This window comes from Zootoca vivipara, chromosome Z1 (assembly GCF_965207765.1).
Source record: "Zootoca vivipara chromosome Z1, rZooViv2.hap1.1, whole genome shotgun sequence".
NCBI classification, from domain to species: domain Eukaryota; kingdom Metazoa; phylum Chordata; class Lepidosauria; order Squamata; family Lacertidae; genus Zootoca; species Zootoca vivipara.
Window position 1 is genome coordinate 8,599,537 of NC_142583.1, and position 20,703 is coordinate 8,620,239.

The following is a 20,703-nucleotide window of genomic DNA, read 5'->3' on the forward strand; positions in this document are numbered from 1 at the left end:
AAGCAGATGACCCACGACGGTATAGTAAGGTCAACACAGACCCTAAATCAGGCATCCCCAAACTTCAGCCCTCCAGATGTTTTGGACTACAATCCCCATCATCCCTGACCACTGGTTCTGTTAGCTAGGGATCATGGGAGTTGTAGGCCAAAACATCTGAAGGGCCGCCTGCCCTAAATATAGGGAGGGTGATCCGGTGGACGAAGCGAAATAGAAGAATCTCAATGCAACATGCAGTGGTATATATCTATCCCTCAGAAGCAATTTCTGCAACCCCATTGGCCGGAACAGGTCCCATGCTTCCAAGGGACCAATTGGGTAGCTGTGACAATCCAAACTTACCCACCCCAGCAACAGAGAGTCAGTTGTGGTGACCTCACCGCAACACATGCTCTCTGGGAGGAGAACCTGATTTCTCTAACTCTGGCTGGATTTTGCCCACTGTTTACTGCTTGACTGTAGGGAGTCTTAAGAACTGGAAGAACAAGGAGCAGGAAGCATGAAATCATGGACTTGGAGAGAATGGTGGGGGAATAAGAGTACAGGAGGCAAGCAGCTAGACAACACCAAGCTCACATTTGTCTAGGAAAAGTGCAAGCCAGAAGTTTGCAATGCCATATTAGATCAAGAGAAACCAATGGGCTTCCTACATGGGGAGCCACCCTGGAGTCTGAAAGCCCATTGCTGTCCCATGAACGATTCAGTGTGCATGGGTGAGTCTCACCACAAGGGGAAGAAGAGCACAGATCCCAAAGTTCCTGTTGACAACTATTCCACTGTGTTGCAGCCTAAAGGAATATGATAAAAGGAATATGAATTTGAGAAATTCCTGAAAGAATGTATATAAGTAATATCCTTGTTTGGCTCACTATGCCCTAAAAAAATAAAGGATGCAAATTCTACCAACAGTGATGAGGTGGAGGTTGGGGACACATGTTTGTAGCAGAAGCATTCCATTACACTAAATTCTGCAAAACCATCAAAACTGCCAGAATGATATAAAAACCGCTTACCAGAAATGGCTATTTATTCTACACAGATGTTTCAATATAAAGCATTTTATTCTGACAGTAAAAATGCATCTCTGAATTGGATTTGAACCCTTCAATTTCTGAGAGTTTCCAAGGAGCAAGATTTTCTAACACAGCAAAGTACAAACTCGTTACAACTTGACACATGGTGGTGTCCTTAAAACATGCATATGAATATGTAATTATAATTATTAATAGCACACACACACACACACACACAGCCCTCAAACTGCACACCCACATAGAACACACCTCAAATTGATATTTTTAACACGGAATCAAAACATAAATAAATGTCACCTGGAGCATACAAGGTGGGCTATTTACCATTGTCACCTGGCAAGGGTGTAAAAATACCTTATCACATGCACATCAGAATAGGAAAAGTATTTTCCAAAGACAGACAGCTGGCCTCACTTCTGAAAAAGGGATTCTTTTTAAATAACAGAATGTTCCAACTTGGTCTCATGCTGTTATTTCACCCACCTTAAAGCAGAGATTAATCAACAAACACAAGCAAGCACACACACACACACACACACACACACACACACACACACACCCCTTTCAAGATTTCAGTTTCAAGGGCTTGGCTGTCAAGAGAGATATTGCAGAAATTTCACAGATTTTAAACACCCTGAAAGGCAGTCTTTCCAAAGCTCTTGCTGATAAAATTTTAATGTCATGCTAACATCCAGCAGTTGATTTATATTTCAAGAGCAGCTCTGCTTGCCAACTAAGATAACGTGAACATCGTTCATACACTGAAATCTGCTTTCATATGCCAAACCCCACAGAAGAGCATCGTGCTCCACATTTCTTAATGCACTCTGCTCCGAACAAATATGCAAACACATATGTATGTTTAACAGCACTGTTCTGATTCGGATGCAATTGCAGACTTCGGTGCAATTTAACAAAATGTACTGCTCCCGCATAGTTTACATTAAACAACCAAAAATACATTCGTTACAATCCCTCCCCGCTCCCCGTTCATTTTACTAAATAAAGACCACCACAAAAACAGAGCAAAAAAGCATTGTGGAAGAAGACAGACAGTGTTACCACTCTGCACATTTTCATGATAAAGAAAAGAATGGTTTTTACCTGTATGGAGAGAACCTGTAATTAGCCTGAGAAGATACTGGGCGAATTTCAGTATTTCACGTTTACACCGTTTTCGACATCCACTCATTTTATGCAGTGAGGTATTCCTCTGAGGAGAGCCCGAACACTTTTGCTAATGAAAGTGAATAGTTTTTGACTGAGAACTTCTGTCCCAGCTCGCCTGCTCACAAGCTGCCTCGCTAAAGCCAGACAAACTCCTTTGGATTTGTTTGAAAAGGGAGAATCCTTCAAAGGACTAGGAGAGGGGGGGGGGAGAAAAAGCACGCAAGGAAAACACTGAACTGACAGGGGGATGCTGAATAGGGAGGTCACACTCAGGTCCTCCTGTAACCCCGTGTGCAAGCTGTCTGGTGTGATGAGCACTTGTAGTCCAACAAGATATAGGAGAGCAAAGGTACACTTTCCTCCGCTCTCTCCTTAGCAGATACTGCTGCAACCTCACCGACCATTCAGTCAGTCAGAGGCGGGGCCTGCAGCCTCAACTCTACACATAGAAATTTGTCCTCATCAATGAATCAGCATGTAAGCAGGTAGGAAAGAGATAGCAGGGCACCCAGTTTGAATTGTGGTTTTGCAAAGAGTGGCAAGAAGCAATCTTGCCGGTTGGATGGGTGTGTGTGTGTGTGTGTGTGTGTAGCTTTGCAATGATTGCTATGCACAAGAAAAATATATTAAAGTGCGCAGTTCAAGGTTGGGTTATCCACCCAGCCACAGTAAGACAACCTTCCACACCAAAAGCTCACCTGTCGGAAATATAAAAAAAAACAATCAAGGTGAAGGCAATCGTTCTGTTGTGACAGCAGCGGGGCAGATATAAAAAGCCAGGCTTAACTCTGCGGCTTATTGCAAATACTGTGAAAATTTCAAACTCCACAGCCTGCCCCAAAGGAATCTAAAGTTTTAGCAAATTTCCTTTAGCATGCCGGGCCACAGCAACCTGGGTCATCAAATAATTAAATGCACACATTCCAGGAAAGTACTTAAAACTTTCGTTGAAAAGAGGATGGTAAGACTTAACGACGTCATTTCAAAGCATTGTGCTTTAGAGAAAAATAAACCCTCCCCAAATACCCTATTAAGCATTTACATGCCTAATTATCTAAATTTGAGGGTGGAGAAGAGGAAATAGAGGGAAGGGAGGAGACAAGCAGGCAAGTTTTGACAGGGGATAAAAGGGACCCCTGACCATTAGGTCCAGTCGTGACCAACTCTGGGGTTGCGCGCTCATCTCGCATTATTGGCCGAGGGAGCCGGCGTATAGCTTCAAGGTCATGTGGCCAGCATGACAAAGCTGCTTCTGGCAAACCAGAGCAGCACATGGAAATGCCATTTACCTTCCCGCTGTAGCGGTTCCTATTTATCTACTTGCATTTTGACGTGCTTTCGAACTGCTAGGTTGGCAGGAGCTGGGACCAAGCAATGGGAGCTCACCCCGTCACAGGGATTCGAACCACCAACCTTCTGATCAGCAAGCCCTAGGCTCAGTGGTTTAACCACAGCGCCACCTGGGTCCCTTGACAGGGGATAAATATGTGCAATTGCAATCAGAACTACTTAGACTTCACTTCAGTCAGGAATAAGGACTAAAGGCTTGTCAAAGGCTGTCCCAGAAGAGTGACATTCAGTTGAGTCTAGCCTAGAAAACAAATACATGCATCACATGTACGTCCTAGGAGGGATTTCAGGGAACAGATAGTAGTAGAGTCATCTATGGAAGAAGGAGAACTTCAGAAAGTTCAGGTAACATTTAAAGGTGAACCTTCTCACTTTGTGAGGGAAGAGATGAACTGAAACTCTGGTATCCTTCAGAATTCGCAGTAATCTGAATATTGTGGTGAAGTTCTCCAACCAAACATGATTTACAAAACTGCATATATTGGGGAAGAATGTGCATTGAAATGAATATATTAGTGAAAACCACATGCATAAATGTATTTTGTTGGGGGAAAACACCTGGAAAAATGTGTACATTTGTCAGATTGGCATACAGGAATGTGATGAGGAGGAGAAATTTGCACGTAAAGAATGCTGAATTTTCATGGCGTATGTGTGTTCTTTCTTTCTTTCATTTCCTTTTTGTTTATTTAAACAAACAATGTTTTTACATCACCATTCACTTGAAATCAGATGGCCAGTATACAATAAACATTAAATGGGCAGAGAATGACTTTCCAGCTTCATGGCCCCCTGAATAAACACAACACAACACCTTTAAAAGCAGACGTAACCAAATTGCATTTATAACTAGCATTCTATACATGATCTCCCTTTGTAATGTCTTATTTTGAAATTTGTAAGATGATATTTTAGCTTCCTGTTAATAATGTTGCTTTTAATGTATACTTTATATTTGGTTTTCTTCTGTTCTATTTGATGTTTTAATGTAGGTTGTAAACCACTTTGAATCCTCCCCTAAAAATATAAAGCAGTATAGAAATGAAAATAAGAATAAGAATAAGTGTAATACTCTTCATTAAATGCTTGACTATCACATTAAACTTCCATGCCACCTACTCCTTAGACGTTGCAACCAATGAAATCATAACTTTTTTTTTTTGAATGGCATACCAATAGGTTGGCATCTGTCTGTCTGAGGTAACAATGGCTCAGTGCACCTTCAGGGGTGAGGCCAAACTATTGGAAGAATGGCATCCCATTTGTCTTTAAATTTCTAATTTGAAAATATGTCAGGACCTTTCAGGACCTTTCACCCTTTGGGAATTATTCTGTTTTTGCAAAGGCCCCTCAGGACCCAGCAGGGATACTGAGTCGCATTGTTTTCATGGCTCAAACATTTTTACTTCTTCCAACCACCCTTATTGCCTGGTACTTCCTTCCTTTTATTAAAAGGAAAGAAAAGAACCTAAAGCAAAAACCTAAGATTCCTCCTAAGAACATCTTCCTGTTTGGCTACTGCAGTCTGATTCACACAGAACCATCATGTGTGCTAAAAATTGCAAAGATTCCTTCAAACGGGGCGAGTAATTGATAAATGGCAGTTCAGTTGATGGACAAGGGCTAAATTAGCTCTTTTAATATCCTCATTCATTATTTAGAAGAAGGGATATAGGATGCTCAGGAATGCTCGATTGGATAATGTTATAAATACCCTGGAGAACAAGATTTGATATAACAAGTTTTGGCAATTGTTGAACCAGAGACAGCAGATAAAAGTAACTGAACTTTGTTAAATGAAAGGCAATAAATAAAGGGAATAAACAGCGACAAGCCTTCAATAAGGGAGCAGAATATGAAGGCAAGATGAGTCGGTGAAAGTTAGATATAGATGTGCAATGAATTATGACACAAGGCAGAAAAATCAATTTAAGTGCAGACAGAGATATACAAAGAAATGAAGCATGCAGTTAACCTCATGTGAGGCTAGGACGGTGAGGTGCAGGTGGAAATAATCATGACTTGCACATAATCATCCACTAGCCTCCTTTTATTTTATTTTAGAAAATGTACAAAGCGCTCACGAAAGCAATTTATCCAAGCAGTGTAGTCTGTGCCGGCTTAAACCTACATACAGCAACAGTGTTTTGTTGTTGTTTAGGCTCCTGTGATGTAAGTAATGGGCCCCACCTGCTCCCTAAAATAACACTGGTTTGCTCCTTTCTATATATAGGGTGCCTACATTCTGCATGGACTGGTTGCATGGCAACATGTGCAAATGGCTTTAGATACCTATTAGGTCCATAAATTACCGTATAGCATATATTCAGCACAAAAAACAGCGACAATTTGTTGTTGACAAAGGACAGCTGGACATATAAAGGGCCCCATTACCTTCAGTAGCTTAGGGCCTCATCAAACCTAAATCCGGCCCTGAGTGTAATGTTCAGTTTTATGTGTATGAAAAATGACCGGTTATATATGTGATGAATAATTTTTGTTCTCAGATAACATGGGTATGATCCATCCAATTAAGTAAAGGTAAAGGTAAAGGGACCCCTGACCATTAAGTCCAGTCGCAGACGACTCTGGGGTTGCGGCGCTCATCTTGCTTTAGTGGCCGAGGGAGCCGGCATTTGTCTTGGTCCCAGCTCCTGCCAACCTAGCAGTTCGAAAGCACGTCAAAATGCAAGTAGATAAATAGGAACCGCTACAGCGGGAAGGCAAACGGCGTTTCCATGTGCTGCTCTGGTTTGCCAGAAGCGGCTTTGTCATGCTGGCCACATGACCTGGAAGCTATACGCCGGCTCCCTCGGCCAATAATGCGAGATGAGCGCGCAACCCCAGAGTCGGTCACGACTAGACCTAATGGTCAGGGGTCCCTTTACCTTTACCTTTAAAGGTAAAGGGACCCCTGACCATTAAGTCCAGTCGCAGACGACTCTGGGGTTGCGGCGCTCATCTTGCTTTAGTGGCCGAGGGAGCCGGCATTTGTCCGCAGACAGTTTTTCCGGGTCATGTGGTCGGCATGACTAAACCGCTTCTGGCGAACCAGAGCAGTGCACGGAAACGCCATTTACCTTCCCGCCGGAGCGGTACCTATTTATCTACTTACCACTTGACGTGCTTTCAAACTGCTAGGTGAGCAGGAGCTGGGACTGAACAATGGGAGCTCACCCTGTCGCGGGGATTCGAACCGCCGACCTTCTGATCAGAATTTAGAGAACCGAAGCAACTGTGGGTTTCACCTAGAAAGAGGGTCACTATAACCATGGAAATGTTGGATTCAGGCAGGTAGCCGTGTTGGTCTGATGCAGTCAAAATAAATAAATAAAATTGTCCAGTAGCACCTTAGAGGCCAACTAAGTTTGCTCTGTGTATAAGCTTTCGTGTGGCTGCACACACGTCTTACTGCATTTCCAGCAGGCATGGCGATGCTGATTCACACAAACGGTGCTTCCACAAGGACTCTGCCTGCTTCTAGCCAAAGCTCCTAGCATCAGCAGAGTGTGTATTTATACGTAGTAAAAACATGCGCGGTGGAACAGTACCCCTCCTTTACTAATTACCCTTGAAAGTAAGTATTCTATGCCCTGTTCTGTTCATCTGTATTTCAGACTATCACAGCCTATCGTGTTAGAATATGTCGTTTGCAACTACTATTTAAGATACTGCTTCATAATTGTCTTTTGGCCAGCTTGGCTGCCTAGCATAAGCACACAAATTCCATTTCAGCACACAGCATCTGGCAGCAACAGTTGTAGTTTTAAGCAATGTACAAATTCAAATTCAAGCCCCAAGGCCTACACACTATACAAAACACTATACAAAAATGATATGAAATGTTGTGCTGGGAGCATATTATTATACTAAAGGGAAAGGTGGTTGTTGTTTTTTTAAAGGAATAATCCTGAACACCAAATTCTTTGTCGCTAGCTCATACAGTCCCATTAGCTGAAAAAGTGAAATTCTATTTTTTCTATTCCCATGTCCTTGAGTTCAGTCCAAGGATTCATTTTCACCCTGCAGCCTAAGGAAGATTATACTGCAGACAGCTGCTGTATAAAGACCTCAATGCCATCCTAACTGGGCTGATTAAATATTCACAAGAACATAGGGAAGCTATGGCATCAACACAAGTAACTCCAGGGTCTGACCTTCCATAGCAGAAAGCTCGAGAATTATGTTGCGGGAATAAACCAGAGCAGCCTGTAACAGCTGCATGGCAAAAAGAGACATAATGCAGTTTTCATGTCGTACACTTCAGTACTGGGCATGCATTGTTAAATTCTCACTGCAGAAGCCAAAGGGCCCAGAGTCTCTTAACGCATCATGTGAACCAGAGCTCTCAGAGCCAGCTAACAATAAAACCTGACAGCACAGACAATTATACCAATATTCACTGTGCGCAATGCTGAGAGGCTGCAACAGCTGGGCCAATGCCTGGTGAGACTTAGACTGAAGTATTAAAATATAAAAATGTAGACTTTATGCTCACCATTTGCGTGTTCAGACCCAGAGACCTCCCCCTTAAATAAAGACACATTTGACTCATATTTTAGTTTTGGTTTTTGGCAGAATTAAGGCCACAACTTTATTGATTACAGAAAAGTGAGTGGTTTCATAGGCTCTGCTTCGACTAGCTCCCTACACCAGGGGTCAACAAACTTTTTCAGCAGGGGGCTGGTCCACTGTCCCTCAGACCTTGTGGGGGGCCGGACTATATTTTGAAAAAAATATATGAATGAATTCCTATGCCCCACAAATAACCCAGAGGTGCATTTTAAACAAAAGGACACATTCTACTCATGTAAAAACACCAGGCAGGCCCCACAAATAACCCGGAGATGCATTTTAAATAAAAGGACACATTCTACTCATGTAAAAACATGCTGATTCCTGGACCGCCCGCGGGCCGGATTTAGAAGGCGATTGGGCTGCATCTGGCCCCCGGGCCTTAGTTTGGGGATCCCTGCCCTACACCCTTGCAGGTAGCGCTAACCCAGAGCTCTATCATAGGTCAGCCAGGGGTGAACACCTGAGGCAGGTGAAAAGCCTGGGAACAGACTATGTTCACTCCCCAGATGCTCCCCTGGACTCAGGCATAGGCACAACCCCCTTTCGGGGGTCGACCAAACCAAGTTGAGTCCCTGAATTCCTTTAACGGAATACCCTTCACATAGGGATGGCGAGACCATTCTCTCATCCGTATCACCTGAACCAGTGCCTATCCGCAACCTTACAAGTTGTGACGATTTGCTACACAGCAGGTGAAACCCAAATGGCAACAGCCAATCAGCCAAGTGGGGAAAATTCCTGCCGTGCCCCTATCCCAACGACAGACGACACATGACGGCATAGCAAGGTCAATCACAAAATGCCCTAAAATTAGGGAGAGGTGGGTGGGTGTTCCGATGCATGAGCCGAAAGAGGAAGCTCTGGGACACGTGCAAGGGATTAAATAGGTTCCTCGATCCTTTTACACTGCACCCATTGGCCAGATTACATCCAGCAACAAGGGACCCACCAATCGGGTGCTGTGGCTATCCAATAGACCCACCCACAACCAGGAGGTCAGTCTCCAGGTCTCACCACAACACGTGCCCTCTTTTAGGGAGGACATGATTTACATGTGCCCTCACATATTTATCCTAGTAATCCTTGCGAAAACCCTGAGGGTAGGCCAGTAGTATTAACCCACCCATTTAGAAGGCCCTCTGCCTGGTTCCCTGTTACCTCACTTCTCACAGTGAGGGAACCACCGGAAGGCCCTCAGCGCTAGACCTCAGTGTCCAGGATGAATGATGAGGGTGGAGATGCTCCTTCAACATTCTGTTGGAAGGGTTTATAATGCACCTTGTATCAAGAATGGGCTGTGCCACTCCCCCTCACCATGTTTAACTTGTCTATGTATTAAATACAAGTGGCAACCAGTTTGTGCCAGGGGTCCGTTCCTGGCTCCTGTACGGATTGGCAGAGCACACATAAGCCCGCCACACTCCATTATGCACTGCCCTCATTCTGACCATGTTGGCAGCCACCCATCAATTGGACACTCTCAAAATGGTTGCCGCCTGTAGGCAAAATAGGAAGCATTACAGAAACTTATCTGCCTCTGCATACCAATATATCCTCTATATATCAAGGCACCAGTTTCTAGCCCCTCTCTTTCAGAAGACTGGGGGGGGGGAAGGTAAGTGGAAACACTAATTGAGAAGGTGGCAACAGAGAACACAATTGGGCACTAGTTTGAAAACAAGCCCACCTTTGTGTACAGACAATACAGTAGCTGCTGTTTTAGACGGCATTATCGTGTGAAGGCTACGTACAAAACCACTGTGAAAAAATGTCCACTGTGCATTTCAAAGGTTATGTGTGTATGCAGCCTAAATATGTATCATGATTCAAGACTGTAAATAGCTGACTATACTAAAATGATTGCAACATTAATTGTGCAACATGATTCTTCCTCATTCGGCATCTGTGTAAAGAGGAAATATTCACTCTATGCAATTTGAAGATAGATCGGTGCCATCATGGATTAGAATATGAGGAAGATGATAAGATCAGTGGTGTAGACAGTGGACAGTGTGTTTTGGCTACAGCTGGAAATCCTGAATTGTCCCAGGGCGGGTAACAACATAATTATACAAAGAAATAAAACGAACTATGAAATAGCTATAAAATGAAAGTGTTTTTTTCCCCATCTGTGAAATTGGAAAGTGCAATGTACGTTGATGACACTACTGAAATATATACAAACATAACAGTTTGGAATATTATGAGTTTGGAATGGAATTCAGATTGTAACACACCTTACAAGGTGAAAATGCTGCAGAAATTATAAACATCAGTGACTGCACTTAAAAAAACAAAACATGATCAGATTTTTTTTTTAAAAAAGTTGAAATTTTAGCTCGGCCACTTTTTAGGTGTCTGTTGCAACTAGAGGTAGAAACGGTGTGCTTATTTCCAGTATTCTTGCAAGTTAATCCTATGTCCATCACAGTGAAGCAAAAAGAGATTCCCCCCACCTCCTTCATCATTTGCCTAGTCTAGGCAGCCTAGACATTGGGTTTATCAATATTGAGTGTCCTTAAATTATGGATGAGAGACCTTGTATATCAGAGATATACTGTTAGTGCTGTATTATTAAAGAGGAAAAGGGGGGTTCCTGGGAAGATAAGAGAGAAAACCAATACAGGATTTGTACCTCAATAAAACTTTGTGAACAGGAAGTGATGCAACTGGTTTGCATTTCCATCAGTAATCAATGACAGAGTAATTCACTTTTGTGCAAGAATAATGTGACCCAGCCCTTGGATTCTCGAGAACACACATTAGCTATTGCATTCTTTGTTGTACAGCCATAGTGCCCTGGGCCCCCAGCCAAGGAAGACACACACCTGAAAGTTAAGTCTTTTTTTGACAAAGAAGCACTCAGAGCTGTTCCCACAATGCTCCAGATACACACACACACAGAGAGATGCATTTTGCCCAGGCACCCCCAAACTGCGGCCCTCCAGATGTTTTGGCCTACAACTCCCATGATCCCTAGCTAACAGGACCAGTGGTCTGGGAAGGTGGGAATTGTAGTCCAAAACATCTGGAGGGCCGATGTTTGGGGATGCCTGATCTAGCCTCTAGGCAGCTGTCCCCAGATTTCTGCCATGTGGACCAGTTGCAGCAACAGGGGGGCCACGCCCCACAGCCTATGTAGCCTCATCTGACAAGGGGCACACATGCAACCTGAGGTTCCTCCTACACAGAAGCCATTGCTGCTCTTCCCTCTTCCAGCCCCTCCTGGTTCTAGGAGACAGCAGGGTGGTAGGGAGTCTACTGGCCCACCCCCCTCCTCTGCCACACCCTGCATGCTTCCTCCCATCTCAGACTGCCTTGCCCCTTCCTTCTCCTTCACTGGCTCCTGACTTGCAGGTGGCTGCAAACCCCATAGATCGCTGGCCCCCTCTCCTGGGTCACTCTCCAGGCCCCTTGCCTCCAACACACACTCTTCAGAGCCCTGCCCGTCCCTGACATATAGTGTTATGAGTTTGTGGGTGCCAGATCAGTATAAATTCCTGGATTCAGTAAGTGTTGGAATTTAATCAAGGCTTGGGTATTAAGCTAGCTGCATGACACCTAGTCCTTGGACCCAGCAAGTGTTAAAAGCTAATCAAGCCAGGCTAGCTTCCTATGTTCGGGTAATTACCTGGGTGATGGGCCATTGATGAGAACAAAGGAAAGTTGATGAACCATAAAGAAAGCAAAAAGAAGAGGCGGCTTAGTACGAGACAGCAGCTGGGTGATAGTGAGACTCGCACACAGTGAGAAGGACAAAAGTTCAAAGTGTTTAGAGTTGAAAGTGTTCACAATGTGACCTAGAAAGATGCAGGTTGCGAAGCCAGAGAGGGTGACCAAGGCTGATTCAGTCCCATAGACAGGCTTGGATAATCTGTTTCATCCGAGAATAGTTGTGCCACGACCATCTCAACCACCCTAAAAGGGAGTATTTCCAACCAGATCGTAGTTGTCTCCAACCACTGTGTTCATGTTGGCTTTTTCAGGAATGGTCAAATCACCTTCTCTTTCAAGAGAAAACTGTGAATTAAGAAAACTTCAACAAAATGAGATACACGATTCACTAAGAATAGCTTACATCACTTTTAAGAATAGATTTCCTCTGCTGTTCTAACACACAGGGCTGGTGCGTCCATTTAGGCGAACTAGGCACTTGCCTAGAGCACGTAAATGGAGGGGGTGCAAACCCCCCGCGCTGCCGCCCTCCCACGGCATGTGCTTGCGCTCCTCCCGCCTATGGAGGAGCAACGAGCGAGCAGTGGCGGTGGCGGCGGCAGCGCCCGTAGCTGAAGCCTTCAGCTATGGGTGCTGTTGCTGCCTCCGCCGCCGCTCACTCACTGCCGCCGCCGCTGAAGAGCTCACAGCGTCCCCTCCATAGGCGGGAGGTGCGTGAGCCAAAATGAGAGCTCAGCGCCCTCCCGCCTATGGAGGGGACGCAGGGGCGTCAGCGGTGTTGTGCACGTGTCATGACGCATGTGCCGGGGGGTGGCGCCAGAAGGTGATTTTGCCTAGGGTGCAAAAAGCTGCTAACACACAAAGCAAGGGTATCAACATCGCAGGGTTGCCATATTTCAAAAAGTAAAAACCAGGACACCCTGAAAGTTGTTGAGACCCCAAAATTGTTGAGCAGCCCTAGAACATCACTAGCCACTAGAAGGAAAAATTTAAGGACAAAACAGAACTGCATATATTTCTGATGATACAGGCATATGGGAAATAACTGCATTTTATTACATTTTAATGATCACAGATGTGTCCGTACCTGACCACTGAGGCCAGACCTAGGAACTATGGCTATTACTTAACAAGCAGTTTATCTACAGCAGACGGGAATTCACCAACTACAGAACGACTCCAGCTGCTTTTCCAGCTCACTAGTCTAGAACTGATACATTACTTTTGTGATTGGTAGCTGTGCTGCGCTTTTTCATTTCTTTCCCTTTCTTGCTATTCAGATCAGCACATTAAACTGTTTAGGGAAGCTTTTAATGTTTGATGGATCTCTGTATTTTAATGTTTGATGGATTTCTGTATTTTAGAATTTCTGTTTTGTTGGAAGCCGCCCAGAGTGGCTGGGGGAACCCGGCCAGATGGGCGGGGTATAAATAATAAATTATTATTATTATTATTATTTTAAAGTTGTGTGATTTGGCAGCTAGGAAGTTGGAATGATTTCAAATGTCATTTCAAATTTAACTTGAACCATAATCTCACCAACTAGATTTAGGCTATTCTCTCACCTATAGCCTCTCATCCGCAATAACGCGGATATTATATTATATTATATTATATTACTGACCTATCTTATTGTTGTAAGATTATTGCACTAATGGAAAAAGAGCTCTAAGCATTCAGTAAGAAAGTCCCAAAGTAAGTTAAAATTGAAGTGAAAAAGAGTATTTTTACTTTTAATCATGTTTGCAGTTTCTACACATTTTCAGAACGGCCTCCCACTTAGCTGAGGGCAGGATGTGATATGGAGGCAAAGGAGAACAGCAGAGTTCCACCAAAAGTTCAAGCTCCTTGCACCAGAGAACCTGCCTGATTTTGTACCAGCAGAGAAAGGTAAAGGGGCCCCTGACCATCAGGTCCAGTCGTGTCCGACTCTGGGGTTGCGGCGCTCATCTCGCTCTATAGGCCGAGGGAGCCGACGTTTGTCCGCAGACAGCTTCTGGGTCATGTGGCCAGCATGACAAAGCTGCTTCTGCCGAACCAGAGCAGCACATGGAAACGCCGTTTACCTTCCCGCCGGAGCGGTTCCTATTTATCTACTTACACTTGACATGCTTTTGAACTGCTAGGTGGGCAGGAGCTGGGACCGAGCAACGGGAGCTCACCCCGTTGCAGGGATTCGAACCGCCGACCTTCTGATCAGCAAGCCCTAGGCTCTGTGGTTTAACCACAGCGCCACCTGGGTCCCCTTACTAGCAGAGAATCACACTCTAAATCTCTTTAAAGCTTTCATGAATTAAGATGCTTTTGATTTCTTCCACTCTAGTTCAATTATTTCTTCATCGCAATCAGCAATCTGTTGAAGTATTTGCAAGTATAATAGGATTATTATTATTTTTTTAAAAAAATACCCCTCAAAAATATACTAAAATAACCTGCACCACATGACACATAAAGGAAGTACTGACTAGGAACATGTCTGAAATAATTATTCTGTTCTTGAGTTTGAGGTGACATGGGGTCTTGTGTTCTTGTTCCCCAGCCACAGCTATATGTTGTTCACCAATACTATGGCAGAATCTCAAAGGGTCACAATCTAGCACATAGGCCAGCAACGTCCATCCCATGGACCGGATGTGGCTCACAAAGGCCATTTATCCGGCCCATGGGCCGCCCGTGAACCAAGCCGCCCACTCGGCAAGTCCCCGAGCGGCGCCGGAAATAAATAAATAAATAAATAAATAAATAAATAAATAAATATAATAATGGGTTTCCCCAGCCACTCTGGGCGGCTTCCAACAGAAAAATAAAACACAAATAAAAATAAATAAAATAAAAAACAAATAAATGGCAATGTGCTCACAAATAAATGGTGCCTGCGGCTGCACAGACACTGAAAATTGCGCCTGCACAGCCGCAAAAGTCATTTCTGGCGCTGCGGACATGTGCAGAAGCCATTTCCGGTGCCCCAGACATGGGCAGCGCAGCACCGGAAATGGCTTCTGTGCATGTCCGGCCCATGTTCGGCCCACAGACGATAGTCCGTGGAAATTCTCCGGCCCACGGCCGGAAAATGTTGCCGACACCTGATCTAGCACTTCATATCATCAACCTCTATTATAGCTCTGGTGTAGCAGATGTCTCACTGGTGCATGCATGACAATAAGAATTGTGTGTAATAAGTGCCAGCCAAACACCAGGAGTGGTGTGTGTTTGTGTGTGTGTGTAAGTATGACAGGCTCCAAGTCAGAGGCCTGCTGGAGGATTTTCTTGCTATGTGTGTATCATCATCATCTGGCTTGGGACCCTCGTACCTATGGGACCACCTCTCCTGGTATGCCCTGTGGAGGACCTTAAGGTCCACAAATGACAATATTTTGGAGATCCTGAGCCATAAGGTGGCTAGATTGGCCTCAGCTAGGACCAGGGCCTTTTCAGTATTGGCCCCGACTTGGTGGAACGCTCTCTCACAGGAGACCAGGGCCCTGTGGGATTTGACATATTTCCGCAGGGCCTGCAAGACGGAGCTGTTCCGCCTGACCGTTGGGTTTTGATTTTGGCCATTTTAAAATGAGGCTGCATTTGAAAACAATTTTTAAATCTAAATTGTATTTTAATCTGCATTTTAATCAATTGTTTTTCTTTCCTTTACGTTTTATTGTAATTTTATTGATGTCAGCCGCCCTGAACCTGGCTCTCACTGGGGAGGGCGGGGTATAAATAATTATTATTATTATTATTATTATTATTATTATTATTATTATTATTATTATCCAAAGCTTAAAGGTAAAGGGACCCCTGACCGTTAAGTCCAGTCGTGGACGTCTCGGGTTGCGGCGCTCATCTCGCTTTACGGGCCGAGGGAGCCGGCGTTTGTCTGCAGACAGCTTCCGGGTCATGTGGCCAGCATGACTAAGACACTTCTAAGCATGACTAATACAGCATGACTTAGACCCGAGCCCCACCAGCTATTGTCCTTTTTGTCTGTATCATTCATTAATGCAAAGGTCTGCAGTCTATCACTCTCAGTGTTAGTGTTATCAGGGGACAGGTTCTCCTACACTGTTGAAAAAGTGGCCTAGAGCAGCTGATTTAAGAAGAAAGGTTTGTTTATGGGGGTAGCAAGTTACTTCAGGGGAGCAAATTCTTATCTGGCCAAATGTCTCGGCAATCGTTTTAACTGCACATTTTTAGGCTACTGTTCCACACATACACATTGAGCACACTGGGATCTGCTTCTGAATAAGCATGCAAGGATTACGCTGAGTTTGTTTCCTCTGCGCTCTACATTGTGTGTGTCAAAGCAGATGTTAAAGATAATGATTGGGGAAAATAGCTGCAATCTGCAGTGTCAAAAGATCAGGTTTTTTAAAGAGCAAAAATAGATAATATCGCAGGCAAGATTTTTAAAAGGGCTATTTTAAAGCATTACAGCCCACTAAGAAAATCACACTTGTTTCAGAACAGTCCCGTTTATGGATTCCTTTTTAGGGCAAAGCTAATGGCTTCTGAATCAGGTTGTTTGCTTTTCTCTTTAAGCTGAACTGTGACCCCCATAAAAGATGGCAACTCATCCACAAAATGTGGCATCTCAAGACTGCACTCTGTACTAAAATAAGTATAGGCACAGGCATCAAACCCAGAAAAACGTTGCCTTGCAGAAGACAAATCCACCAGGCACTAATGTCACTCGGCTGCTTTGACCTTGGTGGTGGCAACCCGCTCTTCTGCCCCTCCAGTTTGAGAGAGTCTGCCACTGAGTCAACTAATGAAGAAATAGTGAAGAAACTCTTGAGTATGTGACTGAGGGGCTCTTAATATATCGTAAACTGAGTCCTGTGTGGACTCTCGAGGGCAACACCGTAGAACAATGCCCAGTACTTAAATACTTGGGCATTACTTTCCATCATAGGCTATCGTGGTCAGCTCACCTAAACACGATCATTTTGGCCGGCCGCCAAACCATGGAGGCCCTGGTAAAAAATTTCTATGCCAAAGGAGGCCAGCTGGTGGTGCCAATAAGAAAGGTCTACATCAGCAAAATCCCTCCAATGTTGCTATACGGGGTGGAAATATGGGGGTGGAATTTGAAAGCACTCCAATGCCTGGAGACCCTGCAAAACCTCCTGGTAAGAAAGATCTTGGGTCTCCCCAATGGGACCATCCCCGCCCAACTAAGAATGGAACTGGGACTGCCATCTATTGTGGCAAGAGCTCACATCAGGATAATCACTTATTATAAATCTCTTGCAGAAGCCCCCAACTCGCTTCTTGCCAAACAAGCCTTTCTAGCCTTTACTGGCAGCCACATTTGGTCAAAAGGCATGGAGGCCATCTGTGAACGTTATTCCCTCCCAGCTTTCTCCGCTCTGATCGCTTGGGGCAATGATAAAATCCATAAATGAATTCTAGATAGGGACGAAGCGCTGGACCTGGCCCTATCTAATGCGGCCAACCTATCCACGTGGTATCCTCGCGTGAAGGCAGTAAGAACTATGGCTCACTATTTGAGCAACCTGACGAACCCTTCACAGAGAAGGGCCTTCACACTTGCCCGCTTCCATTCCATTCCCACAGCATTTTTACAGGGTGTATTTTCCAACACCCACCCCCCCGATCTCTGACTATGCCCGTGCAACAAGGGAAAGATAGAGGATTTTATCCATTTTTTCTTTCACTGCCCCCTATACGATGCAATAAGACCAAGGCTTCTCATACTAATTCCTTCGCTTATCACCTTGGAAGATGACCGCATGAAATTTCTATTGGTGGACGCTAACCCCAGGGTTACCCGCGGAGTGGCCATTTATATCTTGCAGGCCCTGAAACTCAGAGCTCTCTCAACTGGCTAATTTTCTCTAGATGCGGATTTCACTAAACATTCTCCAATGGACAAAACACACATGATGTATCCTAGGTTTTTTTTACCAAATTCTGTTTTATATCGCATGTTTTTATATCCGGTGTTTTGTAAGTGTTTTCGATACATGCTCTGTATAATAGCGGTAGGTTACCGCTAGGGTTTTTTTTATGGTTTTTTTAAAAAAATGTTTTATGTGTTATGTGCTATGGCCAACCGGCTAATGCAATAACATTTTTGATTTGATTTGAATATATTGTGATGGAAAATCTGGTGCCCAATGGCGGGAGGCCTGGTAATGTGCTGACTCTTGTGTGTGAGGAACATTTGCCAAAAGATGTTGTCCCACAGCAGTGCACCTTATTCATTTATTTATTTCATAAAACTTACATACCACTTAATCGTTTAAAAACACCCCCCTCAAATCAGTTATTTTTTTTAAAAAAAGAGTAAAACAATGAAACCTCCCAGTAAAAAACACACAGTTAAAGCAACAATTTTAAACATTAGAAACTAATTAAAATCAGTGATAAACTAAAAACCAGATTAAGACGCATGTCAACATTCTACATGTCTGGATGAAATGTTCTTAGCAGGCGCTCAAAAAGAATTATGGTAATGCAGGCCTAGTGCCTATAGGCAGACAGTTGTAAAATGTAGGTCAGGCATCCCCCAACTTCGGCCCTCCATATGTTTTGGACTACAATTCCCATCATCCCTGACCACTGGTCCTGTTAGCTAGGGATCATGGGAGTTGTAGGCCAAAACATCTGGAGGGCCGCAGTTTGGGGATGCCTGGTGTAGGTGCTACCACACTAAAAGATCAATTCCGTACAAATGTGGAAATAGTATTATGTAGCCTCTATTACAGAAGAAGAAGAAGAAGAAGAAGAAGAAGAAGAAGAAGAAGAAGAAGAAGAAGAAGAAGAAGAAGAAGAAGAAGAAGAAGAAGAGTTGTAGTAGTAGTAGTAGTAGTAGTAGTAGTAGTAGTAGTAGTTTGGATTTGATATCCCGCTTTATCACTACCCGATGGAGTCTCAAAGCAGCTAACAATCTCCTTTTCCCTTCCTCCTCCACAACAAACACTCTGTGAGGTGAGTGGGGCTGAGAGACTTCAGAGAAGTGTGACTAGCCCAAGGTCACCAAGCAGCTGCATGTGGAGGAGCGGAGACAGTGCCAGTTCCACAGATTGGAGTGGTAGAGTGGGCTTCTATGAGGGAAGGCAATCTTGCATGAGTTTAAGAAAATGTTTAAAAATACTTTGGTTTAAAAAACCAGAAGCCTTTCTATTGGGTATAGTGGGTGAAGAGATACCAAGGGACGACAAAAGACCGTTTATGTATGCAACAAATGTGGCAAGAATTGTCTTAGCCCAAAAAATGGAAACATGAAGAAGTACCAACAAAAGAAGAGCGGCAGGTGAAGATGATGGACTTTGCAGAATTGGCGAAGCTAACAGGAAAAATCCGAAACCAGCACGATCAAGTATTCCAAAAGGACTGGCGTAAATTTAGACGATAGCTGAAAGATCATTGTAAGCAATTAACATCGCTAGCAGGGGTGTATGAAGACTTGTAATGAGAAATTTTCTATCTTTATTTAAATTTTAGAGTTATTTTGTAATGAGTGTAATTAGAATTGGATAACGTATAAATTGCAATGATATAAAGGGTAATTTTGAAAGCCATGAGGCGGGAGGGAAGGAAGCCGACAGGCTAAGAGCCAAGGCAGTATAGTGGATAAAGATGATGTGAATGTATTAATATTAAATGGTATATATATATATATATATATATATATATATATATATATATACACACACACACACACACACACACACACACACACACACACAGTGGTACCTCGGTTTACAAACACAATTGGTTCCAGAAGTCTGTACGTAACCTGAAGCGTACTTAACCTGAAGTGAACTTTCCCATTGGAAGTAATGGAAAGTGGCTTAATCTGTTCCAGACGGGTCCATGGAGTACTCAACCTGAAGCGTACTTAACCCAAGGTATGAGTGTAATGGGTTCCGGAAGTCCGTACTTAACCTGAAGCGTACTTAACCTGAAGCTAACTTTCCCATTGAATGTAATGGAAAGTGGATTAATCCGTTCCAGACAGGTCCGCGGAGTACTTAAACTAAAAATACTCAAACCGAGACATACTTAAACCGATGTATGACTGTATATGGTAAGACGATCTTACAAGTAGACTAGTACCAAGTTGTTAAGGATTTTTTATTTGATAAGCAACACACTGAATCTGGGTCATTAGCAAATGGGCAACCAGTGCAGATCTGTGAGCAGAGGTGTTATTCTGCACTAGCAGCAATAGCTGCACTAACAGCTTCCGTCACAAGTCAGCACAAGTCAAACATTGCGAGCAGTGTGTTGCATTAACATATGCAGGTGCCTCACCGGCCTTGAAGATTCTCAGGTGTTGATCACTGAACACTTTTAAGATTCTCTGCTGAACGCATGACTTGTTTCCCCACTGAGGTGACATTGGGAGCGGGAGTGTGAGGGTGGTTGAAAAGAAGGTCTGTGAGAGTAGGTTTAGGTTAGGTATTTGTGAGGTTATCAATTATATGATTAGCAAAGATATTACTACTGAAACTAAGCTTGTTCACAAGAAAGCTTGATGCAACCACTATGAACTTAAGCAATTAAATTCCCATCATTAAAGTGCCAGTCATAAAGTCGTCTGTGTTGTTTTCCAGCAAAGGTACATGAAACTCACTTGTGGTGGACACTCTTTAAAAAGACAAAACTTCCTTCAATAGTGGCATGGTTAGTTTGTGTCTTCGAGGTGCACTAAAGGGGAGAAATAGACAGACCCAGGGTGTCCCAAAGTTACCTCAGGGGAGAGGCAAGCTTTTACAGGATTTCTAGTGGTTGAACCCCTTACACTGAGGACACAAGGGATAGTCTCGTTTATAGCCCAGAGTTTTAAAGGGGTACCTGGTCACGTTTATGCTGGAAGAGGACTCTTTTATTTTAAAAACCCACGAGTGCTAGAGGGTTTAAAGAAAGG

The 20,703-nt window shown here is 43.8% G+C and overlaps 1 protein-coding gene across 3 annotated transcripts in view; it reads right to left on the reverse strand.

The window, feature by feature from the left end:
- KCNIP4 (potassium voltage-gated channel interacting protein 4) overlaps positions 1-20,703 on the reverse strand; it is a 328,191-nt gene that overhangs the window by 234,425 nt on the left and 73,063 nt on the right. The window contains exon 1 of one of the 3 annotated variants that reach the window (XM_060278964.2): positions 2,139-12,373. The exons of the other annotated variants lie outside the window; for them this stretch is intronic. Coding sequence (XP_060134947.1) covers positions 2,139-2,226 — 88 coding nt within the window. The 5' untranslated portion in view covers positions 2,227-12,373. Of the gene's footprint in view, positions 1-2,138; positions 12,374-20,703 lie in introns of those variants that run through there. 3 annotated transcript variants of the gene reach the window in all.